This window comes from Mycteria americana, chromosome 13 (genome assembly GCF_035582795.1).
Source record: "Mycteria americana isolate JAX WOST 10 ecotype Jacksonville Zoo and Gardens chromosome 13, USCA_MyAme_1.0, whole genome shotgun sequence".
NCBI classification, from domain to species: Eukaryota; Metazoa; Chordata; class Aves; order Ciconiiformes; family Ciconiidae; genus Mycteria; species Mycteria americana.
The window spans coordinates 18,562,501-18,589,816 of NC_134377.1; the positions used below are offsets into that span (position 1 = coordinate 18,562,501).

The 27,316-nt window shown below is 42.8% G+C and overlaps 1 protein-coding gene across 5 annotated transcripts in view; it reads left to right on the plus strand.

Moving 5' to 3' along the window:
- The first annotated feature begins 8,022 nt into the window (after positions 1-8,022).
- Positions 8,023-27,316, plus strand: part of CLTCL1 (clathrin heavy chain like 1) — a 37,233-nt gene continuing 17,939 nt past the window's right edge. For 4 of the 5 annotated variants that reach the window (XR_012777790.1, XR_012777791.1, XM_075516559.1 and 1 more), the window contains exons 1-12: positions 8,023-8,196; positions 16,584-16,791; positions 20,970-21,238; positions 21,504-21,665; positions 22,477-22,590; positions 23,508-23,681; positions 23,962-24,159; positions 24,536-24,736; positions 24,861-25,013; positions 25,667-25,789; positions 26,560-26,697; positions 26,904-27,068. Coding sequence is in view for 3 of the 5 variants with exons in the window: in XM_075516559.1 (XP_075372674.1) it covers positions 8,155-8,196; positions 16,584-16,791; positions 20,970-21,238; positions 21,504-21,665; positions 22,477-22,590; positions 23,508-23,681; positions 23,962-24,159; positions 24,536-24,736; positions 24,861-25,013; positions 25,667-25,789; positions 26,560-26,697; positions 26,904-27,068 (1,947 nt within the window). In the remaining 2 variants the exon portion in view is untranslated. The remainder of the gene's footprint in view (positions 8,197-16,583; positions 16,792-20,969; positions 21,239-21,503; positions 21,666-22,476; positions 22,591-23,507; positions 23,682-23,961; positions 24,160-24,535; positions 24,737-24,860; positions 25,014-25,666; positions 25,790-26,559; positions 26,698-26,903; positions 27,069-27,316) is intronic. The other variant, XM_075516560.1, reaches the window with a different exon arrangement.

Below are 27,316 nucleotides of genomic sequence, written 5' to 3' on the forward strand. Positions count from 1 at the left end.
TCACCGGAATCTTGGTATCACCAGCAAATCCAACTGCATCATTTTTTGACAAGAGTGGGTGGACTGGGAAAGGACAGACCATTCCAAGATGTTTAACTTTATATGACAAATGAGGACGGATTCAGGCTGTGTTGTAATCCTATGGCCTATATTTGACCATCCTTGTTTTGGAATAATTGATCAAAAAGCTCAACACAGTTTCCTGTGTTCTACCAGACTTTTATACAGCCATTTGTTCGCTCGCTTTGTGAATGAGTATGATCAGTCACAGCCCAAACATAGCAAATCAAGCTCCTGTTTGCAGATGCAAACTTGGCAATAGGCATTAACTGAACATAGTTCTTGCATCAGGCAACACATCATGTGCTGTCTCAGTCACATTCTGAGCTAGAAGAGAAACATGCAGATATTTAAGGATCTTTGGGAGGGCCCGTGAAAGTGGTTATTTCTTAACACTAAACTTGTTTCTTTCAATTCTTTAGTTCTCCTCCTCCAGCATAACCAAATAAACAAAAGAAGAGCTGCTTATTATTCTTAACAGTTATGTTTCAGTCTTCATGAAATGGAAATGGATGGAAACACACAAAGATGACTGCCTTCTGATGTGCTCTGGCTACAGAGCCTTACTCGATCCAGAATTTTAAACATGTTCACACTAGACTCTGAGTCAGAGCGAATGATTTGTGGAGAGCTAGGATGGAAGAGGGAAAACTCTGACACTGGGACTAGAAATCATTCCTTTGCTTCCTGGATGCAGTATTGCATGGTGCAGGAAGGGGGAGGCAACTAAAAGCTACTGCATAACTGGACCTCCACACATTCTTTTTGAAATTATTACTTTATTAGATCACATTTTTCCATGATGAGGACCAAAAATCTGCAAAGAAATGTGACCACAAAATGCTAAATAAATGGTTTAACTAGCACTTTGTATGCTTCCCCTTTCATTTTTGCGTTTGCTAAAGATATTCTACATATCTGGAACAGCACAGTTTGCCAAAAATTGTCACTTTTTCATGTTGCAGGGCACCTCTCAGGCCTTTAGAAAAGTAGGAAGTACCAAATACTCTTTAAATTCAGGAAGATCTTTCTAAAAAGATAGGTACTTCTAAGAAGATCACCTATACTCTAAAAAGATAGGATTGTGAATTCCCTCTGGTGCTTGTTAAGGCTGCCTCTGCACAAGAGGTTTTCTCCCTTTATTTAACATCCCTCATACAAGCAGTATCAGTTACACCGAAAGCACCGGCATAAAGGGGCACAGCTATCTTAATCCTGTGTCATCTAAATTCATTCCAGTGACAGGGTAGCAAAAGTGCTTATGTATTGCTTCTGCTAGCACTGGTAGGAATTTTTTTAAATGTAATTTAGACATTTCATTATGTGGACTTTGAGCATGTAAGTCTGTGTTTATCTGTATTTTATTTTAGCTCGGCCATCTTGCTTGTTATTTTCTCAAAAATCTAAAGGGTAGCAAACATGTACGGTTGTTGAATCTGTCTGGGAAACATCTTCGTGTTGTGTTTGGGTCTTGGAAATCCTAGTTAAGACTGAAGTTCCAGAAAAGCCAGTCTGATACGTTCAGGTTATATACGTCATTAAGAACCATGAAATGCAGAGAACTTCCATTAAAATCTGTTCCACAAACAATTCAGACAAGACAGAGAAGGCCAAGAGTGAGTAAGAAAATTAGGGTGACTTTTATTTTCAGCTTCCTGAAATCCTACAAGCTGATAGGAAAAAAATGGGGCCTTTGTGTTACATAAAATAGCATTACATGGTCTAATAAAAACTTGGTTTTGAGGGGAGAACATAGTTCAGGAAATAATGGTGTTTTCAGGATGGGATTTCTGAACCTACCTTTAAAGTTAATGCAGACAAAGGTACAGCTTCATACAAAACCAGGAATGTGGGCATAAAGAATGGGAACAAAAAAGGTGCAGACCTTGGTCAAAGATTTTTTTTTCCATGATTTGGGTTGACTGCTTCACAGATTTGCCAGTAAGGGCTGAACTCCCACTTCAGCCATTCCTTCAAAAAAAAAGTTTCTCTCCACTCTCTGGCTGCCTATTTTCAGGAAACTCGCAGAAATCTAGTATCTTTGAGCTTATTCCTCTCCATCACATGTGGCTGGATTTGGCCAACAGTCTCAAAACTTGCTATGGTGGGGAAAAGGAAACAGGCAAACATAGGGAAAGCATAGTCATAGAAGACTTGTTTCCTTCTGGGGATGGGGGGAATTCATAGCTTATGAATTTAGAGAGTGCTTCTTTCCAGGATTAAGAGAAGGGGAAATGTATTGTAAAGGCCCTATAGAAAATTAAGTTTGTTTACCATCTGCATGGTTTACTACTATAATCTAAAATGTAACGGGGTTTCTGCTTTTCTTGGCTTTATTCTATTTCCTGGATAATATAATAATGTTAAGAAAATGAACACTGAGGTTTCCCTATCAAGGGTCTATTTCAAAGGAAATAGCTAAAAGGCCCTAACAGTCAATATATTCAGCATTTCCCAAATCACCCTATTAATCTGCAATTAGAAAACATTGGCTCATTCAGTCGTGCTGTAGGACAGAGGTAATAACCAGAAGACCCCCCTCAGGTCCTTTCCAGCCTTTTATTCTTGTACCCTGTTTATGCACACTTACTAGTTATGCTCCTAAATGGTATTTAACCACTCAGACCATTTAAACTAAGTTTTTACTTGGTCTATTTGTAAGTGTAGCTTGGTTTCTGTCATTCCAGAACTAGTGAAATTAGCAATAGATGCACACTTGTTTTATATTAGCTACCTCATTTCTTTCCATTAGTTGTAGTCTCAAAGAACACGTTCACTCTCTATCCACTTGATGGATGAGCTGCCAGAGAAAACATTCTGGAGGAATTCAGCTTCTAAAAAGGTTGATGTAGCAAGCAGCCCTGACCCATCTGTCATGATTTGGAAGACAGACGTTGACTCCCATGCCCTTTATTTGGCTTTGCGTCGCTGACCAGTAGACCTCGGTTTTTACAAGGCTGGGCTGGAGGAGTTGCAATTTCAGCTGATACACTGCTGTGCAAGTAATTCAGCATCTGTGCTGCAAACCCTGGAGAACGCAAGTGTCCAGAGAAGAAGCGAACAACTATATGAATGCACAGAGAGCACGAATGTCAGCTCACTGCACACAGACAGAAGTGGAAATGCTTCTGGGAGGAAAGACAGGCATATTGTTTGCAAGTTACATGTAAATTATGTATCATCCTGGCATTAGCTCTGTGGGGAATCTAAAGGCCTCCAGCCTGCACTGCTACTGCCTCTAGACACTTCTATTCATTTTGACATTAAATGCCACAAGGATCTATCATCTCCAGCAGAGCTTTCTGTGCACAGGGAATACAGGATGGGGCTTCACATACCAAACTAAATTCATAAAGTGACCTTTATCAAGAACATGTCACCCCCATAACAGGGGATTTCCTTTAAATGCTAAGTGTGTGCAATGACATTCTCCTGCCAGAGAATGAACTAGAGGCAATTTAAACATTAAACAGTTACATATTAAACAACTCTGCAACAGAATCTTTACATTTCAAATCATTTCTTCAAAAACATTACAATTTTTACCAGTCTGTTCTCAGGAGCTTGCGCAATGACTTATAAAAACCACAGAAGAAACTCATCCAGAGCCTCAGAGTGCTTTGTATGACCCAGAGTTATGCATTCAATAAGAAGAACAGATGGGAAAATGTGAATTGAATTCCAGGGGAAAACAACATTATTTGAATGGAATTTTGCACTGAAATGGAGAATGACTGTGGGACATGTACAAGGAGTCAGTTCTGGATGGGAGACGATGAGAGGAGACAGTTCTTGACTCACCAGAGAGGAGCCTGTTGGAAAGAGAGGGAAGAGACAGATGGGAGGAAAGGGGAGGGCTCCACCGTCTCCAGGAGACAAGCTGGAAAGAAGTCCAAGGAGTGAGGGTGTGGTTTGAAAAACAAGGAATACAATTTCAGACTGGATCCTGAAGCAAACAGGGTAGTCAGTGAGGGCCTTGAAATGCATGAAATGTCAATTTTCTCTGTGAGAGACCAAATCAGAACTTTTGGAGTTGTTGTGACACTCCGTCTTTGCTGCACCACAACGTCTTCGTGCTGTGACTGCTGATACAGCGTTCCTAAGGTCTGCATTTATCTGTTAGGCGAAACATTGACACTCAGACGGCGCCAGTCAGCTTACAGCTGGGAACAGATGCAGAGCAAACATTCTGCGTTCAGTGCCGTGCCACACGCATCAGCTCTCCAGCAGTTTGTAGTGGTCAGCCACAAGGACGTGCAAGTCCAACCCCCAGACTCCCCGTCACTTGGAGCTCTACTTGTTCACACTCAGGCAGGTCTCCTGCTGTCAGCAAGTGGATGCTTTCTCATATAGGCCAGAATATGTGCTAGTGCCTTTTTATTTTTTTTTTATCAAAACAGTAAAGTGGCCAAACATTTGCAAATGGAACACTTTTGTAGTTAAACAGTGATTTGAACTGATGTTGTGGAGCAAGGCTCTGAGAGGAACACTTAAGAGAAGTGCACATTGCTTTTCCAGTGAGACTTCCGTGGCCGATTCTGTCGGAAGAAGACTAGGAACATGCACAATACATATAACATTTTTCCTTGTAAATAACAGCCCCTCCAAGGCAAAAATGCAGGTCTTCTCAGGGCTGTTCTCAAATACTGAAAAAGAGCATCAGGCTGCCATCCATAGGAGGAGCCAGAAAACCAAACATCTGGAGGAGAGCAACCCTTGAAAAAATAGAGAAACATTTACCAGGAGCTTTTCCATTTGTGTTGTTAAAGGATTGCTAGGGATTACACCCTTCTCAGCTGCTAAGTGCTGTGGCTCTGCCTTTTATAAGGAAGCAAGAGAGCAGCAGTTAGCTAATCAGAGGGGTACTAGCGCAATGAACATTTAGAGACTTTAGACCCTCTACATTTCCTTTTAATAGGCTATAGATGGTAGGAGAAATACCTTAAAAAGGCCAGTAATGCCTTTCCATTGAGAGATCCCAAACTAAATATAGAAAACAAGGTTAAATGACTCAGTTAAAACATCCATGCACACATCTGACTGTACAGAGGTCAGTTTCTTTAGCTATGGAAGCTCAGCTACTTGCGAAGTGGAGAAAAGATGACAAAATGCTTTTCCCATTTTTTTGATTTGTGTCAAAATTTCAACTATGAGCTAGCTCTTCAGAGCTGATCACGCTTGCGAAGGATCTAGCCCTTGTGATCAGCAAAGCCAGGTGTTAAAAAGAACACATATTTAAACACAGAACAGCGTAAAGAAGGTACAAATGAGAAAGACATTAGCAGACAAAAGTGTGGCAAAGCACTTCTACATAAGGTGAGATGCTTTTTTTACCACAGAAATTATGGGATGTTGTAATTAGGATTTGGCCAGCTGGGAGTGGGCATGAAGCATTATATTATTAAAACTGGATTGAAGAAATATAACAGACCTTTAATTTTAATTATACTTTGAAAGAGCTTTGATTTCCTTAGGCAGTGATGTCTCTAGTTCATGTCAGCAGTTTAGTGCCAGACTAAGAGTGACTGCACACAGTACACAATGATTTTTGTGCATTTGCAATTCTTGCTAATAAAAATGTCTCAAACCTGTTGTTTCTTTCCTTTTCTTTAATTATATATTTTCTTTAAAATATAAATCATATAAATGATATAAAAATATATATCCTATAACTATGTACATCACTTAAGAGGTCCTACTTAATTTGTGAAATAAGTGTGGCTCATTTTTTTTAAACAGAGCTAGTTAGCTATAAAGTAGAAAGCAAAAGCTAGCCATTGGAGCTCTGGATGTAAGTAATTAGCATCCATAAAGTGCTTGTCAAGGAGGGCAGTTGACAGAGGCAAACACAGAGCAAGTTCATTACACCAAAATGGGTGACAGATCATGTCCTGACGTCCCACTGATGGTCTTGTCTCTGCAGCACTGCTGACTTGCCCTCGTTTAGAAACCGATACAGCTAACCCACTGTAAATAAACTGCTACTAACAAACCTACGGAGTAGCTGCTACTCAAACCCCTTTTGGGACCATATAAAGAGAAGTCGTCTCCACTTCAGCTCCATTCTGGCTTGCTTTTGGGAGAACAGACCTTGGTGCCTAACCGCAGTCGTGAGTCCTCTGGGAAGAGCTACAGATCCCAGGTTTCCCGAGGGACGGGGCTGTAGCGGCACCTCAGTCCCAGCACCTTCCCGCCTGTTCAATGGGCTGTTCCGGGTTGCCTCAGTCCGGCTGCAGACCTTCAGGTCTCCCACGCACGGCAAAGGGGTCCCCGTGGCTGCAACCTGCGATTGTGTGCGCCAGTAGGAACCAAGGTGTCTCAGCAGAGCCGTGCCTACGATTCCTTTGGAAACCTAACCCAGTTTCGGTAATTCTCAGCTCCACGTATTAAAAATGAATGAGGTTAAGTAAAAATAATGAGGTTTTAAATTGTAATATATTTGGAATTGTTTTAATCTGCCTTCTGGTTTTGAGTCTTCAGGGGTCCCTTGTTGAGCTTTTCTTTGCAACCCACAGCATGAAAAACTCATTTATAAAAAACTCAATCAGAGATTCTCCTGTAATCTTGTGTTTCCCAGAGCTGGGCTCTCTGGGAAAATGTGAACAACACGATGCTCTGGATAAAACTGCTGGAGCTAGCAACACCGCAGCAATCAGTTTCCATCTCGAAGGATTACTGTAATTTAGGAGAAACATAATAGCAGTAACGTTACCTTCACCTCCCCCATCTGACGTTAATGGGCTGACTAGCTGTGAGGGTAAAAAAAAAAAAGGTGTTGATATACCTCTTGCATGTTGGACCCTCTACTTCTTGGTTATTCAATAACTTTCCAATTTATGATGTCAACTCTCTGGGGAAGGAACCCTATTTCCATTTAGAAATTCCACAGGGCAGAACAGCAGGATGGCTTTTCAAACAGACCTGATAATGGGTCATAAAACTCCTCACCTACCTTTGGGCACAGCAGTAGGTAGCAAAGCCCAACGCGGTGCTACGATCTGTTGGTGGGCCGAGGGCAGTGGGCAGCCGTGCCGTCTGACCGAGCCAGACCCAAGCGCCAGCTGAGCCCCTTGGGGCTCCCGGGTGCTACTGAGAAGCAATGGCTGCCCTGGCCATTGTGCCCGGAGCGGGGGCCATGACTGTCAAAGGCCACCCGTGCCCTGCTCCCCTGCGGCCAGGACGAGCCGGTGTGCACCCCGAGGAGGAGGAGAGCCGCTCTCTGCCACGATCAGCCACGACGGCAGGTGCTGGGGCAGGCCGCGGGAGCAAGGCCTGCTCCCAGCCTTCAGCGCCCAACAAGGGCCGCAGCCAGGCAGTGGGGCAGCGCCTGGGGAGCCCCCTGCCTTTCTCCTCACCCACGGCGGGAGCCCCGGAGCCCTGAGGGGAGCATCACCCCCGGCACCTCCGCCCTCGCTGTGCGGAACGGCGGGAAGGGACCCGCGGGACGGGGAAAGAGCTCGGGGTGGGGGGGGGGGGGGGCGGGGGGTGTCCGTGTGAGGCGGACGGCGGGGCAGGACCGTGAGCAGCCGCAGCGCCCACCCGCCGCCCGCCGTGAGGAGCCGGGGAGGGGGCCGGGTCACGTGAGTGCGTGTGGCAGCAGCGGAAGGATACCCGGGCTCCGCCAACTCCTCCCGCCCCTCTCCGCCGGCCGCGGCCGGGGCGGGGGGACCCCCCCCTCCCCTCGGAGCCCCCTCCCTAGCCCTGCCACTCAGCGGGAGTGGGGGGCGGCGGGGGCGAGGAAGGCGGCGGGGGGTGAGGGCGGGCGAGAGGCGGGGGCGATGGGGCGGGGGAAAAAGCGCCGCGGGGAGGGACTATTTGAGGAGACCCTGGCAGGCCGGTGAGGTGCGGAGTGATCCCGCCTCCGGAGTGAGCGGCCGAGCTGAGGCAGAAAGGGGAGGCGAGCCCGCCGGGGCGCCATCCCCGCGAGGGCACTGCGCCTGCGCCGCCTCCCCCTCCCCTCCCCTCCTTTCCCCTCCTCTCCCCTCCTCTCCTCCCCTCTCCTCCCCGCCGCCGTGTGGGGTGCAGTGGCGCCTGCCCCGCTGCCACCGCCGGCCCCTGCCCCGCGCCCCTGCCCCGGGGAGCTCGCCCCCAGCCATGGCCCAGATACTGCCCATTCGCTTCCAGGAGCATTTCCAGGTGAGCGGAGGGGGGCGGTGGAGGCGCAGAGACGGGGCTCCCCCTCCTCTGCCTCACCCTGTCCCTCAGAGACGGGGGGCCGCGGCCTAGCCGGGATGGGGGTGCGCTGAGGGGAGGGGACGGGGGCCAGGCCGCGGGCGCGCCTCCTGCGGCCGCTGTGGCGGGGGGATCCCCTCCTTCCCTCCCCTCCGGGTGCGGGGCCACCGTCCCGCTGGGCGCCGCGGGAAGGCGCGCGGGGCCGAGGCCGCCCCCGGTGCGGGCTCCCGGGCTGCCGCCTCCGTCCGTGCATCCATCCCCGGGCTGCCTCTCCGCGGCGTGCGGAGCGGCCGCGATTTGTGCAGAGTCACTCGCCGCCCGAGGGACCTCCCGCTCCGGGGAGGGGGAGGCGCCGGGCCGGGGCCGGGCTGCTCGTCCCGGGGACCGTGGGGGCTCCCCATCCTCAGCTCGGGTGGGCGCCTTAATCTTGCTGAGGGATCGAGGTTTTTCCTCTCTCGCCTAAACGACCATCAGCCTCCGGATCGCGGAGGTTCCTGGGAACCTCTCTCTGTGCAGCTGCGAGCTGGGAGGAAATTGGTGAGATGAGGTGCAAGAAACCATTTGGACTTGGAAGCTGCACAGTCTCCGTCCCTCCTTCCAAACATAACAATATTAAAAAAAATCCTCCCTAAAAATGACATAGTTCTGTTCTTAATAGCCTGTGAAAACCATAATGCCAGCGTTGGAAAAGATCCATGACTAATGGATGCAGCACAGACAAACCGGTTTATCTGTTTCCTTGTGAGCTGGTGGTGAGGGAGGGTTGTAAATGGAGTGAGAGAACAGCGGTCTCTCAGCATGCAGTTTAAGGCAGGAATTAAAGGAATTTGCTAAATGAATGAGAGAGCAGGAAGTGGACTTGGCAAGTCATCCTTCTGCCTCTGTACCGCCCCTTTCTGTCAAATCAGGCATCCATTTCAAAATATGAACTGGGTGTCATCCATCAGCGTGGACTGTGTGCCACTGCCAGCATTTCAGCTTGGGAAATGGCTATTGCCACTTCCAGCTCCTTTTTGGAAGTGTTCTGCTCGACTGGAAGGACTGTCTCGGTCACTCCAGAAGGAGCCCTAGCCTGAAAAATGGCAGTAGGGCTGCTGAACTCCAGAAATGTCTAATCTCTGTGCTCAAGGGAGCAGACACACCTGCCTCCTCATGGGTTGTCATGGGTTAAGAGTTTAGCATAGTGAAGAACTACACTGTCACTTCTCTCCCCGCCCTGCAATGTCCCATATAGCAATGATTGTAGTAACCTCGAATGAATTCCGAAGAGCTACAGTACAGCTGTCCGAGTAAGACACTTGGGATCAAAGCGTTTCTGATGTCGGACTCTCTTTAGAAAGAAGCATATAGTTCTTACAATTTAAAACTAGCAAATGTAACCAATCCTGCTGATTGTATTTGGTCTATATAATGTGAGAGAACATCACCCTCTAATATGTCGTAGATGTAATGTGCTGCTTTGCATATTAAATGGCTGTTTCTATGATGGCTAGTGGTGTGTCTCTTGTAACACTGCAAGTATTAGCGTTATAGTACTTCTGTTTTGGGTGGGGGGCTAGCAACTTCTCAAGGGATTTGTACTGAAGTCATATTCTATTTTTTGCTACCACCTGCTTTTGCTCTTGAATAATTTCATCTTACTGGAAGGACTAAACCTGTGCTTGAGGGACTTCTCCCCAGCATGGCGGCTGCAGAGAGGAGCAGGGGAAACCGAAACCTTGGGAGCCCTGCCACTAACATGTAGGACCAAACTCTTCATCAGGATTCACTCTTTCCTGCTTCTCCCCCTAATTTGAGTGCAGTAGCTCCAAAGCAGTACTCTACTAAAGAGAAATTGAGACTAGTAGTAGCTGGGCATAGGAATGCAGTCAGCCTCCTCAGTGCTGCTTCTGCAGTTGTCTTTACATGGTGGGATAAATGGGGAGGGAAATCAGAAGGAATGTGGGAACTGGTAGCATTTGCTCTGACTGGATATCTGCAGTACAGTTTTATCAGCTCTAACTTAATGTTATGTGTTGTAAACATCTAGAGTCATGAATAAATCATTCATGCTGCTTATTGTTGGCTGGTAGGGAATTAACGATTAGGCCTTCACTCCTCTTCATAATGCTTCACTATCACCCATATTTAGCTTTATCAGCTTAATCTCTTTTTTTCCCCACATTACTTCCAAGAAATTGGCTTGGCTACAATTAAATTGTCATAGTTAAAATTAGTGTGACAGCTCTAGTATGCTGCTTTATGATGTTAAATCCAAAAAAGTTACAATTCCTTATAATTGTGGTGTGTTTCAGTGATCCTACATTAAATCTTTCTGTACCTTAAGTCAATTTGTGTACTGTTTATATAGCTTTATATGCCTTAGGTAGTTAGAATAGCTGTTAGCGCTATAACTACTCAATTCCAAATTCAGCCTATTGCTGATGAGACATTATTTCACTTAAGTTCAGAGTCTTCCCAAGATGGTTATATGTGCTTTACTAAAAGAAGAACTGAAGCATGCAGAGAGTGCTCTCCAGAGAAACTAAACATAAGTTGCAGTGCTAAATACTGAACTCTTTTTCTCCCACTCTCGCTAGCTGGGAGTGGATAAATGATAGTGTGAAGTGAAACAGCAATCGTCCACGTAAAAATGGAGGAGTACTAGAGATCAGCAGACTGTTTACATTCCTTGCAGAGCTCGTTTTGCTCTATGTTGATCAACCTTCTGACTGAACTGTAGCTCCAAGCCTGTGCAGGAGGAGTGACTGCCAGTCACAGTGCATGTTAAATTTGAAGTTGTTATAGCTTGTACATTCAAGTCCTATGTGAGCATGTGAGCTGAAAGATGGAGAGTAGCTGCAGTAAAAGAAAGATAATCAAGTCTTGATGTAGTAGTCGAGCTGAGAATGAACTCCAGTCTTACTGTTTGTTTAGCTCCATTTAATGCAATTGAACAGTTGGTTTTTAGATGTGAACTCTGTAGCTATGAGTCTTCACAAATTCATAAAGAACTTGCATCTTACTCATTCTTCCCACGGGGGATATCATAGTTATTCCCCTCCCTTGCTATGGGACTTAAGATAAGGACTTGGTTTTTATCTGTCTGATGGCTGACCAGCTGCAGCAGCAGTACAAACTATGCCAGCTCTGCTATGGTGAAGTACTAGTACACACTACTTAAGCTACTGTGATTTAATCAGGTTCTTAACTCCAGTGCTTTTGTTGGAGCAGTGCATTATAAATTATTTACCAGACTGAACTCTTCCAAGGGGATTGTAGTTTACAATGGAAATGCTGTAAAAAGACTAAATATACTGGTACATAGACTGGAAGCCATACTACTGGAATTCAGTGTACAAAGTGTTCTTGATCTAAAATTAAACTTTTCCTGTACTTGGTCATTGGTTTGCCCTTAAAAGCTTGTCTTTTTCCCCTGTTGAGCTTTTTTCAGTTTTCACTAGCAAAAATCTCTGCTTGCCTGCAGAGAAAGCTGTGGCTTATACAAAGTCTCAGGTTCCTAGGTTGCGGGCTTCATCCCTTAGATGGATTGACACATGGATCTGTAGGCAAGGTTCTGCTTTCTGTTGAATAACTAATACAGGCTCTTGAGCACAGCCAACTAATGTGAAAACTTGTGTGCGTGACATGCTCTTGATGCAGAAGTTTTATGCATGTTGGTGGAGCACTGAGAAGCTAAGGTATCCTGGTTTTAAACATAAAGGATGTAGATTTACTTCTGTCATTTTCTGAACAAAAATGCTTTCCATTTAGATAGCCTGAGATGTCTTGTTAGGAATTACTATCTGTTGTGCAATAGGCATGACTGAGCTGAAGTGTAATGGCTTTCATGATTTCGCTTTGGTTAGACATGTGGACTTAAAAACACTCAGGATATTTGCAAGCTGTAAATGACTTTTTGGACTTGTATTCAAAAGGTAGGGCTAAATATCATTACTTGATTCAGCTATTTAGTGTTGAAGAGACCATATTTGCTCGCTGGATTGAAAAGTACCCTGCATGTGGTAGGGAGACTCGTTCAATAGATGATCTAATCCTCATCACAGATGTACAAGAACAGATTTTTGTGTAGGGAGTAACTGTCACTTAAGATGAAAGCCTAATTGCAACTGCAGCTACAACCTGTGAGCTGGTGGTCTTGCATGTTTCAGCTCTTGTATACTTCCTTGATGTCCATCACCTGTCGAGATGGGAACTATAGCAGGAGATGAGGTGAGGGTGGGCAGTTGAGAGGGGGTGTCCAACAACTATATGCAGATCTTATTGAGCATGATTATAACTTTATATGGTCACATGAGTAAAAGAGTTCTGAGAAACTGTATGACTGTGTTCTTGGTTTGTATTATGCTTAAAATGATAGATGCTTACGGAGCTTTTAGCAGGCAGTTTTTAATATTTGGATACTTATAGCCTCTGTCCAAGCCTTAGTCTTTTCTAATGGGCTTAAAAAACAATAGTTGATCACCTCTAAAAAGCATTTCTACTAGAGCTGTGTGGCATTAAGCTGAAATGGGATATTTATTGAACCCTGGAAGGATCTTAAATTCCAGAGTTCTTCTGACTCCAGCCTTTAACTGGTGTATGTCCCAAGTATTGGAGTGTCAGTATTGAACAGACAGTAAGTTAGGCTTAAGTACTTCCCATTAGAGAAATGGACTTAGTTTGAAGACTGGTAGTATCAGTGTCTGAGTTGGTCTGTGCTGGCTCAGTCTGGATCACTGCACTTCACAGAAAGGGAAATCCATTAGAAAGCCCAATATTTAGTAGAACTCTTGTGTAAAAACATGTCAACTCAATTTCTTAGCAAATGGTACTATATCAGTAAAGTAGAATGGGGAAAGACTAAATCTCAGATTAATAGTTTTATTTCATCCTAAGTATAGGACCTGTGTGTCTTCATTCAGGTTTAAGAATCAAATAATACATCACAGGTTAATCTTTACCATGTCAGTAGCTTCTCTGTGTCTATAAGATGTTTAAAAGTAAGTTTGGTATCTAATCCAGCCTGCAGTAATACTACATATCTATGAAGCAAAAATCTTTGGTATCTGTTTCATTCAGCCTCATAGTGAAGATAGTTCTACACTGTACATGTAGATAATGGGCATTAGGGCGTGAAAGGGTGGGAGAGGCATTAGGCTGTTACGTGTAGAACAGAATGTTATCCTTGCTTCTACAGTGAGGCTTACAGTAACCTATGTGGGGGTGCTTGGTAGGGTTTAACTGGATTACCCAAAAGTAAAGTGTGGGGTAAAATCATGGAAGGAGGCTATCCCCATAGTAAACGTCTCTGGAATGACTTTGTAATACTGAATCCTTCTTTTCAGAAGAAGGCAACCTTAGTTTGAGAGTCCTGCTTGCCTAAGAAGCATAATAAAAAATGAAAATTTAGTAGCAATTGAGTGGCCTGATGTTTACTCCTTTATGAAAATAAACTGCAAAATCTCTAGTTGATATATACAAACTTCAGTAATGACCCGTAGCACCTTCACCTGAGGCCTTTTAACATGTATAGCTAAATGCTTGCTACCTCCTGTAATAAAGTTTTCTTAATTCCGTGCTTGAGGAAGGGCTGAAGGTGCTTTAGAACAACAGAGTCCCAATTGTCTTGGCAGGTTTGTCCCATCCAGGATAGAAGCAATGCTGGCTAATGTCCCTTTATTTGGTGGTAAAGGGGTTCCACTCATGTTCTTATGCATAGTCATAAGGAATATGCCTCTTAACACTGCTTGCGTGTTATAAGAGCACGTATGATCAGATGAGGATACTTATCACTCCCCTGATGGCAGGAACAGTCTTCAGTGTTTTCAGACTGCTAAAATGTGAAGCATTGTCATCATTCACTGAGGCTTGCAGTATTCACATGACCATCCTTGAGGAAGTACTGACATTTTGCCTTTAAAAGATGTGACTGACTTCCCTAATAATAAGGATGGCAGGGATACTCGTGTGTAATTTAACATTATGTTTTTTGAAAGCTTTGCTAGATTTTATAACAGTTAAACCAGGAAATCTTAATACCAGAACTTGATGCAAGATCTTACTTATCTTAGTGAAGATACCCAAAGTGTTATTCTTCAGCATGGACCAGATTTTGGAGTGAATAACCTTGGGCTTAAAGCTGAACTAGACTTTGCCTCACGGCTCTGCCTCAAGATTCTCACCTTGCAGAATGAAGTGGCAAGGGGCTGTCTCTTGAAGAGTAAGGTCAAACTGAAGCACAGTAATTGAGAGGAGACCTCGAAGAGGCTGTGTTTCTACTTCAGTACTCTGGAAATACATCTGAGTTTGGATTAATTAAATCAAGTTAGGGACTTAGCTATGCTGCAGTTAAATCTCTCGACCACTCTTGTGACACTTAATCAGTCTCTTAGAATGGACTATACTCTATTGGTAGATGGACTCGGATCATGCTCAACATTAAAGTGCTCAAGTGTTTACTATGTGAACGTGTAATTTGTCACAATAAGTGAACATTTTCTGGTGTAGAGCATGTGACCAAGAACAATGGAATTAAGAGCCCATAATTTATTCCTCTGTTGTTCAAGGTCACAGAAGTTGATGGAGCTACAACTTGCATGTTTATTGGGTACTAAAACTTTCTGCATTACATTTGAAAAGTGTGTGAGTTGTCTTGATAGGGAAACTTCTTTCCTTACTGACACAGAAGCCTGTAATAGCTGCATGCCTAGTGCACTTGTTTTCAAAACTCTAGTTGCAAGTAGCTTCTGATGTTCTTGTGCCTAAACTTTGATTCTCTGTTGGAATGAACGGCATCTACTGAAGTTTACTAGTGTGTATATTGAAGTATTTACCTATAAAGTGAGGTGTTAGCTGAATGGGTCTCAATTTTGCTGAGAGACATTTGTGGGAGGGAGTAAATGTCTTTTTACACGTGCATACATTTGGCTTGTATTGCATTACTGAAACTTGAGTATGTCGAGATCAGCAGTTACTGAGCTGAATAGCTCTTCATTAGTAAGCTGAACAGAAAATAAACAATTCCCGATGCATTCTTGGGCACAGTCCTGACACACCACACTTCTAGGTATCTCCATTACATACCCAATTTATGATTTAGTGAGTAGCTTTACCGAAGCTGTAACAAGCCGTGATCAGCCAGATCAAAACACTAAAACAGTGTTTGTGACACCATTATGGGACTTGTTGCCCAAGGGGTTTAGTCTATTGTATGACAGTCCTGGTGGTATGTATCAAAGGAGTCTAACAACTTAGCGATGCTGGTGGTAGTGTCTATCCTGTCTCCCTGAGGGCAGTCACTTTTTCACTTGCAGTGCACTGAAAAGCAGTATAGTTTAATCCCTTAAGAAGCTTCAGTGAAGCTGATACAGTTCCTCTGCTTGAAAGGCGTTGCTCTGGGGCATAAAGCAGGTGCTCAGGCTTGTCACAGTTACTGTTACGTAAAATGCAGCTTGCATACGTACCAAGCTGGGGTGTGCTGCATAGGTAAATCTGATTTACTGCAGACCGATTGAAACAGTGATATTCATTCACTGCCACCTCCTCCTGTTAACCTGAAATTGGAAGTGAATGCAAACAAAGTTAACACAAAAGGATGAAAGTGAGAAATAGCCATCTTCTAGGACAGTCTATTCAGTGGCACAAAATGACTTTAAGTTGCATTAAGAGTAACTGCTTTGTACCTACTGTCATATGATTGAGCACAAGTTATGTTTGGAGAGTTGGACATGAGGCTGGAATCCCTGCCTTTGTTGTTGAGCCAAATGGCATGATGTCTTGGGCAAGGAGCAGTGGAATGTCTGATTATTTTAACACATCTTTCTTCGCTTTCACTGGTAAGAATTAGATTCTAAGAAGCAAGATGAACAAGTCCACTTGTAAAAATAGGCAATCTGAGACCTGCTATGTAGACTTCAGTCCATAATGTTGCTAAGAGTGGATTGCATAAGGGTAATTGGTTCTTTCTGTAAGACCCACTGATGCTGTACATTGTAGTTCTGCCACTTAATAGGTTTTTAATATCAAGTTTACCAGCCTTGCTAAATCTGGAATAATGATGCTACTGATAGTATACAGCCTATCATATTACTAGAACCAGGTTAAGCAATAAATGCTTAAGTTAAAACTCCTTTTAGTTTGCATCAATAGCACAACTTTGGAATGTCTTTAGGACTTGAATACTGAGAATTGTGTACTTCTTTACCTATGGACAAAGAGAATCAGAAGATAAATCCTAGTTCCATAATACACACTCTTGTCAGAGAAATATGCCAGTCTTGTATTTCCTTCTGGAGGAGACTTTAGACAGAGAGGCTTGGGTTAGACCTTCAACATGGAAAGAATAATAAAGCACTCTTCTGTCTTTCTAGCTCCAAAATTTGGGCATTAACCCAGCAAACATTGGATTCAGTACCCTAACAATGGAATCTGACAAGTTCATCTGCATCAGGGAGAAAGTGGGAGAGCAGGCACAAGTAGTGATAATTGACATGAGCGATCCAACAACACCCATCAGACGTCCAATTTCTGCCGAAAGTGCCATCATGAATCCAGCTTCTAAAGTAATTGCGCTAAAAGGTGAGTAACCCTTTATTATTGCAGTATGAAACCTATTGTTTACCTGTATTACTGCTTATGTATGCTCTTAAGATTTATATAAATTTTCTAAGAAGAATGTATATGAGGACAAGAATTCTTGGCTGAACTTGCATGCTGTATTTTTGGCAGTGGATTTTTCAGTAATCTTTGGATAATTTGCCTCCAAGTAGGTGTGAGATGCTTGGGCTTGGCACTGCAGCCTCCTATCCTCACTGAGGACCAGGTCAACATATGGTATACTTTCCCTTTAAACAGGTGTTGTAAATGTAATGGACACTTGTAAAGATGAATAGGGGTGTAAAGCCATAATTACTCTGCTCGGTCCTGGCTCTTTCTTGTAGCTCTGAAGAGCTTACTGGATACCAACAAAATGTCATAAGGATGGCCAGTAAATGTGAAGGACTGAATGTACAAGCATGTTAAGTTTGGCAATCGTGAGATCTTGCAGATAGAAGGCCTCTGCTTACCAGTACCTGTGGTTTGATACTGCCTCTAAGTAGCACTCTGAGCTCAAAGAAATAATTTTTAATACATCCCTGGCTCTTTTCTTAAATGACCGACTTCTGATATTTAATCTCAATAACTGTTACTGACTGTGTACTTTTCTTCCTGCATCTTATCTAAACAGATGGTGAGTGAACTTTGTCATGACATTTCATGTTTGGTAGTACAGAATGGTCTAATCTCATAAAAAGTACTGAATTTTAAGATAGCCATTTGACAGTTCACTTCATAGCCAGGTGGGGGATCTTAATCCTCAACTGGTATTATAGTGAAAACATTCTCCATTGGCTTGTTGCTAACCATTTGGCTGCTTTGACTATTGACTGTACCAAGTGAAGGAGAAGAGTGTGCTCTTAATGTTTGTGTGTGTGTATATATATTTGCTGGAAGTACAGTTGATAGACAAAACCAAGTTGCAATATTTTTATGAGAGACCTCTGCTAGCATGTCATGTGTGCTATTCATTTCTGCCTAAGTGTGTGTTTTATTGTGAAAAATCATGGTGAAATTACTTAGGGGTCCAAGAAATAACTGTCTTCAGAACTGGCACAAAACCTGTAACTTCTTGTCTTTGATCTCAGGCTTATACTGACATTAGGGGAAAACTAATGTGTTAGTGTTTGACTTCAGCTGAATCTGTGATTCAGCTAAGGTGCTTATACATCTTGCAAAGGACTGCCTTACCTGGGGTGTGGGTAGAGGTAACAATGAAAAAATAATTTCAGATCTGTTAAGAGTTCATTGTCCTTAATCTTGGACCCCTTTAAACAAACCATATTGGCAAGGAAAGTGCGTTCTCTACACTAGCAGAGCTTCATCTAGCTTTTAAAAGGAAACTATATCATCTGGTTTTAAAACTAACCTACTAACTAAATGGATTGTCATCAACTTTGAAGAATATAGCTTTATTCTTCCCAGTGTTAAGACCTGCTCAAAAGGAGTGTTGTTCTGTCCATACAGAGTGAGTAAGTTTGTCCTCTGAACAGATAAGGTTGAGTGAATGATGTCACATTGACATGCAAAGTTGTGTTGTCAGGTCTCTGTAGATCTTAATGATCTCTTCTATCAATAATCTAATGACCAAAGGGTTGGGTAGAAAAGAGTATGAATAGAGCTACCTAACCAATATGTTGTTACCCACAATAACCAGCAGAACTACAGTGAACTGCACTGAAGATGTGGTTTAAGTCAGGCTGTCACTCCAGACTTTCCCTGCTGATTGAGCCTCCGGTAGTCAAAACTGCTGCATATTGTCACTCAGTGTGCCGTGATTGGGAGTTGCTCATAATCTGAGGATTATTGAGCAATAAACATACAAACCCACCCTCAGAAAAAGAAATGAAATGGTTCTTGATTTTAAACTGAAATACAGTATGCACAATTTCATTTCTGTATTGCATGTGGCATTCTCCTGGTGTACCAAGATTTATGCTTTGTCCTTGTGTTCATGATTCTCTTGCTTTGCTCTGTACTGAGAGTACTCCCCAGTTGGTGTAAGTGGAGAATGCAGCACTCGGGGTGCTTCCATTCTTTGTGGAATGGAGAAACTTCATGCTCTAGTGAACTGAAATGTAAATTCTCATGCCAGTGTTCAAAAAACAAACCTGCTTACTTGACTACACCTGTAGAGAACAGTCTAAGTAGGCTGATCATTCTGGAGCTTGATCAGAAAAACCTACGCAAGAGTCTGGCTTTTTGTCTCAGGTCTTGGCCTAAGAAAGTGTTTAAGTAGATATAAGACTGAAACTCACACTAGCCCTCACTATGATTTTATAGCAGGTTCTGTTCTTTCTTAATCCAAATAACAGATATTTTTTTTTTTTAGTTTAATTACAGTTTAGAGTTCTGAAGTTTGAATTTATGTTGCCACACTTAAGAAATTGTATTGCTATGGCTCCTGTGGCACCCAACATCCAGAGCTAGCTGCTTGATGAAGTTTCTAAAGCCGTTTCCAACTGTAACACAGCAGTCAAATTTAGTCTAGAAAATAGACAAGCATGAGCTTTTAGCTCATTTTAGTAGCTTATTGGTTTCTTCTATGTTCTTAAAACTAGGAAGAACATCCTGCTTCCTTTTCAGGATGAGTGACTTTGAGAGCAGTTTCTGTATGCACATACTGGTATTCCTGTTTAGATGGTGACTAGAGCCCTTCCAGAACTACTTGTCTGCCTTCTGCATGCAAGGGTGCACACTGTGAAAGTTCCAAAATTGATCCCTTTAAAGCACCAGTCCACTGCTGGACAAATTGTTGTCCAATACAGTAAATAAGCTGTTTTCAACTCTCACTTTACAGCTGGTGTAAGGCCTGGGCTTATTGCATTTGTATAATACAGTAACTACATGTGCAGAGCAAGGTGGTCAGAAACAGGCTGCTTTGGGTCCCAGGAAAGCTAGCAAGCTGTCCTAGGAACTAGTTGATCAGATTAACAGTTCTTTATGCAGTTAATCCAGGGAGCATAAATGCTGCATGTGGTAGCTCTGAAGTCCTGTGTTGTCTCTTGGCACTGCATTAAACTAATATGATCAATTTACTGTATAAGTTATGCTAAAATGTTATAGAGCAGTCCGAGATACATATTAACTTGGGGTTAGTATCTCTTGAAAATGATTCCTCAGTGGCCAGCAGCCTTCATCTGTCAAAACTTCCCAGTAGAAGGAACATCTACCAGTTTGACAGTCAGAAGTGTTACTAGCAGGGAAAACACTTCTGAAATGCGGATAGAAATAACAGCATTACAAGCCAATACTCTAGCAGTCTGAGTGGGTGTCTTGTGAACAGAAAACAATGTTCCTAGAGCTGAGTTGTCTCATCTGCAGTGAAGTAAAACATCACTTTGACTTCCTGAAAGGAATAGGGTTCCTTATTCTTTATAGGTTGGTTTGGTTAACATTAGTTTTAAGTCTACCCTTACTAGCTGCTTCTGGTAGTTAAAAGGGATACTAAAGTCTAAGCTTAAACCTGCAATATAGTTACCTAAATCATGAAGTAGTAACCTGAACTGGAACTAAAGCTCCAAACCTTTCTATAATCTTTCTGAACTTTTGACTGGCCTCTTCAATAGGCACTTGTTGTATTACTGTTGCACAGAGTCCATCCATCTCCTAGTTAAGTGTGCAGTTCATTCAACAGAAAAATAGAATGGAAGCTGTGGTCTTTGGCTATCTCAAGAGCTGTTGCAACTGTCATGCTGTTGGACTCAGTCCAGGTCATCTACAGCAGCTACTAAATTGCCACAAACTGGAGCCATTCTATCTATTAATTATACTGAATGACATCTGCTAGACACCTATAACTTGCTATACCAGTGCTGCTACCTAAACCAGAGTTTACACAAGCTCTGTAGCTTAGACTGGCTTTTAACTACAGCTTACAGTTAATTAAAATGTCTATACTTGTCAGTTGTTGGAATGTCCGTGTAAGTGACCAGAAGAAGTAGACTTTTTTGCTTCAGGGATGGTAGAGGTGTTGGGGGTGGGGAGGGGATTCTGTTTGAGAGTCAAGTATCAAAGGAGACTCAGATGTGACGGGACACTAGCCCTGTCTGTAACATCACTTGTGTAGGGGGTTAAACAGGGTGGTTGTAAATAGATGGACTACAGGACGGCCATTGTGGTAATCTATCTATGATGTTTCTTGGGTTTTGTCATACTAGCTGGGAAAACACTTCAGATCTTTAACATTGAGATGAAAAGTAAAATGAAAGCCCACACGATGGCAGAGGAAGTGATCTTCTGGAAATGGATATCTGTGAATACAGTTGCCTTGGTGACAGAGACAGCAGTCTACCACTGGAGCATGGAGGGAGAATCGCAACCCCAAAAGATGTTTGACAGGCATGCTAGTCTTGCAGGCTGCCAAATCATCAATTACAGAACAGATGAACACCAAAAATGGCTGCTGCTGATAGGAATTTCAGCACAGGTAAGTTACCTGGAAATAGCATGCTATGAAAATGATGGGGAGAGCCGTGGCCCGACTTCACTTAATAGCTGGTGTAGTTTCTTAACTTTGGTTTCTGTAGATCAAAAATACATTTTGTGTAGGAATAACCTGACCTTTAATGCGATTAAAGTGGTGGAGGAGGGGATGAGAGGTATTTGCTGCTTTTTAGTTTACTGTCCCAAAGGTCTTGCTATAAACATTTGAAATCTTATCTCTAAAAGCTGACCTTTCTTCTTTCTTCTAGCAAAATCGTGTGGTTGGTGCAATGCAGCTGTACTCGGTTGACAGAAAAGTCTCCCAACCTATAGAGGGCCACGCAGCAGCTTTTGCAGAATTCAAAATAGAGGGAAATGCCAAACCTTCTACCCTCTTCTGTTTTGCCGTGAGGAGTCCTGCAGGGGGCAAGGTAAAGTCTGCAACTATGTTCCTGTTCTGCTGTAGCAGAACTCAGTACTAACAGAACTTCAGTGATCCCACGTTTAGTGTATCTTCTCTGAAGAACAGCTTGGGAACCATGTGTGCAGCATATTTGGTCAGTATCAAAAGGCTTTCTTTCAATAGGATAGAAACTGTGAAAAGTCTGAGTTGCTTGGGTGAAACTTAGACATAAGTACAAATGCAGATGCAATGAGAACTGAGCTCAGGGTGTTAAAGCATCAGTTTAGTCCCACGTGGTATTTTGTGCGTATAAAGTTAGGTCATTAAGCAGCCTCTTATGTCTTGAATCCAGTACAGAAAGAGCCTAGATAAACCTTAGTGCTGTAGGTACATTGTTCGCATCAAAATGATACTGGAATTCAGTAGCAGTTGAATATGCTACAACTGCTGAGCAGTCTGTAAAGAGCTGAGGTAACACTAAAATGGCTTGAGCTTTCTAGTCTTGTCCTGCACAAATTATTGACGAATTGACAAGTGTCACTCAAAACTTCTTGAACAAGTTGTCTTGAATAGAAATACAGTCTGCTTTCATAGAAAGCATGGGTGTGGTGGGGTGTTTTTTGTTGTTTGGTTTTTGTTTGTTGTGTTTTTTAGTTTTTCCTGGTTTTTACTTTATCAAGTTCTGGAAAACTTGTCCCTCTGATAAATATCTGGAGCACAGCTCCCCAGACTGTTGGTTCAGGATTGGGCAGACATTCATCAGCCAAGTGTGGTGGATGACTTCTTTCATGTGGCTGTACTTGCAGGCAACCTTGTGACATGTACTCTTTTCTTCCTAGCTACACATAATTGAAGTAGGTCAGCCAGCTACTGGAAATCAGCCATTTGTTAAGAAAGCTGTTGATGTGTTTTTCCCACCTGAGGCACAGACAGACTTTCCAGTGGCAATGCAGGTAAACGTTTGACCCCCCAAAAAATCAACTTTATAGCCTGACAAGTAGCTGCCATCTCTCTTATAAAGAATGCTTTCTACTAGCGCTTTGCTGTCATTCCTCCTAGTTCTGGGAGGGGTGTTAATAGATTTGTGGGAGGTAGCCTAGACATTAAAACAGTAACTCAAACACAAATATGTAGGCTGTTTCAGTATTTGTCCAGATGTATTAACTTAAGGTTGTATTTAAAAAAAAAAAAAGCCCCAACAGAACACCTACCAAACCGTGGCTGACCAGTCCAATAGACCAGCTCCATAAATGAAACAAGAGATGCCTAAAACTAAGGTAAACAAAGCAAGCTGTCTACATGGGAAGGATTCATGTGGCTCTGTACTTCAGCTTGAGGCTTAATTAACAAAATGTCTGAAGACTTGTTCCAAAGTGAAAGTACTTCTTTGAAGACCATTTTGTCTTGAAAGCCTCCCCAGTTTAAGTGACTGGACAGGTAAACTGGAGTACTCAGTAGCTGAGCGTGGTTTAGGTTCTGCTGGTGCTTCGGGTAGGCCTTGTTGGAAGAGAGTGGGATTATGTCATTAACATTTCTGAACAGAAACTTGTACTGACATACCCAGACTAGAATGCTAATTATGCCCAAACTTCCTCCCTCAGCCTGGCTCATTAGGATGAGGAGTATGTCCTTTGCTGCAGATGAATTTTAATTTCCCTTCAACCTCTCTATTCAGTGGAGCTATGGCTCCAAATGGCCAGCAAAGCTGTTCATTGCTTTGAGTCTGTAAGGAAGAAGCCTGAAGCTATATTTGTTCTTAGTGTCAGTGCAAAGGCATGTCACTGCAGTACTGTCTTGTGACTAGGCTGAAGGCAGTTGTCTTAACTGTTACAGTCTTAGTCTTGACTAATAAAAACTCATCTTTTGGCAGATTGGAATTAAGCATGGTGTTATCTACCTGATCACGAAGTATGGATATATTCACATGTATGACTTGGAGTCTGGAGTGTGCATCTACATGAACCGTATTAGTGCTGATACTATCTTTGTCACAGCTCCTCATGAACCTACCTCAGGCATTATTGGTGTGAACAAAAAAGGACAGGTAACAAATTGAGCGTTCTGGTTTTGAGCCTTCTAAAGCTCAGATGTAATGTAACAAACCTAATGAGTGACTTGATGCAACAAACATCGTGGAAGGGAGGAAGTAACTATTTGATTAGTCAGTTTTTAACCTCTCCTAGTACAGAACTGCTTGGGGAGGAGCTTGGGTTTTTTTAATAATCTACTACTTCACTGATGGGCTGCATAGTCATTTGGTTGCTATATTTCATAGTAGTTGTGGAAAGGACAGTACTCCTCAATATGTCTTTTGTCCTTTCCAGGTGCTTTCTGTATGTGTTGAGGAAGACAACATAGTGAACTATGCTACGAATGTTCTCCAGAATCCTGACTTGGGACTGCGTATGGCTATACGTAGTAATCTAGCTGGGGCAGAGGAATTATTTGCCAGAAAGTTCAACACACTGTTTGCTCAAGGAAGCTATGCAGATGCTGCTAAAGTAGCTGCATCTGCACCAAAGGTAAGTGACTCCAAAGGTAAAGCTTAGAAGTCATGGGGATTTGCCTTAGCTTAGTGGACTTGCTTAGCTCACTTGCATTTCAGTACTTGACATTCAAAAACTAAAGTGCTGCAATACTAGCCTTAGTTCTCTGCAGTTTGGTGGTTGTTCTGACTAATATACTCTCCTGTATCCCATAAAGGAGCATCTGCTATACTTTTTCCAGCCATAGACTTTGGCCGGTGACTTCTTGCTAGAATGTCATTGGCTTGAAGATGTCCACCCTGAAGGCTTAAGAGTAGATGCTTCAGTGTATAGCTTAACATCTGTGTTTTGACTAATACTATTCAGCCTTCACTAATTAAACATTGCTTCTCTCTATCTTGTGCCTCTTCAGGGAATTCTACGTACCAGTGATACGATCAGGAAGTTCCAGAGTGTACCAGCTCAGCCTGGGCAGGCCTCTCCTCTGCTCCAGTACTTTGGAATATTGCTTGACCAGGGACAGCTGAACAAGTTTGAGTCTCTGGAGCTCTGTCGCCCTGTCCTACAGCAGGGCCGCAAGCAGCTTCTGGAGAAGTGGCTGAAGGAAGACAAGGTAGGCTCGATTATGACACTAGCTTAATTCTGTTGCCTTTGTAACAATTGAGTGCGAACAATACTTTTGTTGATACTACATCTCTGAATTCTTCTGCTTGACGAAATACCACTTCTGACTTCAGCTGGAGTGCTCAGAGGAGCTGGGAGACTTGGTGAAGACAGCTGACCCAACCCTTGCACTCAGTGTCTATCTTCGTGCTAATGTGCCAAACAAAGTGATTCAGTGCTTTGCTGAAACTGGTCAATTCCAGAAAATAGTGCTGTATGCTAAAAAGGTAAAGTTGTTTATCACAAACTGCTAGACTCTATCTTATGTTTAATGTGTACATTCTCAAGCTATCTTCCATGAGATAAGTTTGATTCCTGTCACTTAAAACTGATAAGTAGGTAAGATTGAGAAACAGTGTTTTCTTCATTGTCATAGTGCAAATCATAGTGTATGACTAAGGTCTGAGTAGTCTGCAAAAAATTAAATTCAGAACATCCAGAACTTCATGAACTATCAAATTAATGGACTTGGCTCAAGCTTATTCTAGAGAATAAAGATAAGATTCTTCCTAAATTCATAAGACTCTTTTTTTTTTTTTTTTTTTTTTTTGGACAGATTACAAAATAATTTGCCTGATGTCCACTTGTAAGTTTAGGACCTTACTTGATAGATAGTGCCTTAAGACTGTTGAAAGATTTCTTCCTAGCAGTTTTCTTACCTAGCAAGAGAAATGCCCTGGCACAAGTTCAGTTACTAGGTAGGTGAATACTGAATTTCTGTGTCAACAGACAAGCAATGCTTTTGTCTGAGAATTCCTGGAAGATGGGGGATGGGCATGGCAACCTCACAGCAGTTCATAGTTCCTATACTAAAGAATCTGAAGGCTTTAAAGGTGTGTAAAGCTTCCCAGACATGCATGACTGTTTCTGAAATCTCTAGGTTGGCTATACCCCAGACTGGATCTTCTTACTGAGAAGTGTGATGAGAGTCAGTCCAGAGCAAGGCCTGCAGTTCTCTCAGATGCTGGTACAGGATGAGGAGCCACTGGCTAACATTAACCAGGTGATGCCTACAACAAGAGTACTGGTCTCTTTCTAGACAGAGCTAATAGCATAGTACCATTCTGGGGACTGGTAAGGCCAGTTCATGTCTCCAGTTGGCTTGGTTAGGAAAGTGACCAAACTACTGTAGTCAAGTTTGGTTAGTGTAAGTCTTTAGAGGCAAGTGTGCTCTCAAGTTCTTGTGGAAGCTTTCTGGCTTATTACTGTAATATTGATAGTGAATCTGCCACAGTCTTAGCCTAAGCTATAGGGTGTAACTGTCCTACTGTTGGCTTTAATAGAGCATACATTAACTCTTCCCATGCAGACAGTTTACAGGAAGACAAACAAATAAACCAAACACAAATAAGTTGAGTGCTGGCTGCCAGTGGCCACTTCTGGTTAAATGGACAGAGAAATAAGGCAACAATTTGCATTATTAAATAATTGAAGCTACTTAGAAAAGTCTTAGCTTTTCTTGTAGCAACTGTCCGCACAAGAGAGAGGGGATGGGATTTGTATGCTGTGTTAAAACTAAGTAGAGTGGGTGGTAAAATCTGGCATAATAGCTCAAAGTAATGTGCTTCTTACATTCTAGAGAAAAAGAAAACAAAGCGTGAAACTTGTCTCTCTATTAGCATGGTAGTAATCCTATGAAAACAAAGGGAATACAGCATGCTAGGTGCTGTGATGAGCTGCCTTTCTAACCTTCTGGCCAGGCCATTAGTATATACAGATAAATGTGCATGTGTGTATATAGACCCCCTCCTCTAACTTGACCAATCTCAACAGATTGTGGATGTGTTCATGGAGAACAGTCTTATTCAGCAGTGCACATCCTTTCTGTTGGATGCCCTGAAAAATAACCGCCCTGCAGAAGGCCACCTTCAGACTCGTCTCCTGGAAATGAATTTGATTCATGCCCCACAGGTAAGACCTCTTAACCTAGTTCCTCCAAAAAGTGAAGGAGAGACAGTAGTAGGCTTGCACAAGAACATGATGTCTGATACTGATACCTATAAGTAGTTTAGCAACATCGAAGACTACTAATGAGTCACTGCTGTGACTTTTCAACAACTTTTAGGCTGAGCTCCTGTGATTCTCTGACAGTCTGAATATGACATGTAACCTCCTAGGTTGCAGATGCCATTCTTGGAAACCAAATGTTTACACACTATGATCGTGCTCATATTGCCCAGTTGTGTGAAAAGGCAGGCTTGCTCCAGCGAGCTTTGGAACACTACACGGATCTCTACGATATCAAGCGTGCTGTCGTTCATACTCACCTCTTGAATCCTGAGGTAAGTCTGTTGTACAGAGTAAGAAAGTGAAAGCTTAAGTAAAGTGAACACTCGTTAGCACTTCTGTAGCTGTTAAAATCCCTACACCTGCTATAAGATGACTTGTAGGTACCAAAGTAGCACACATAGCTGTGATTCAAGAACATTTGTCCAGTTAATGATTAAACCGTAATCCATGCTTTTGATGGCTTAAATCTGACCTCAGTTTCCCAGGTGGGCATTTCAAATCTTACTTCCAAACTGCATTT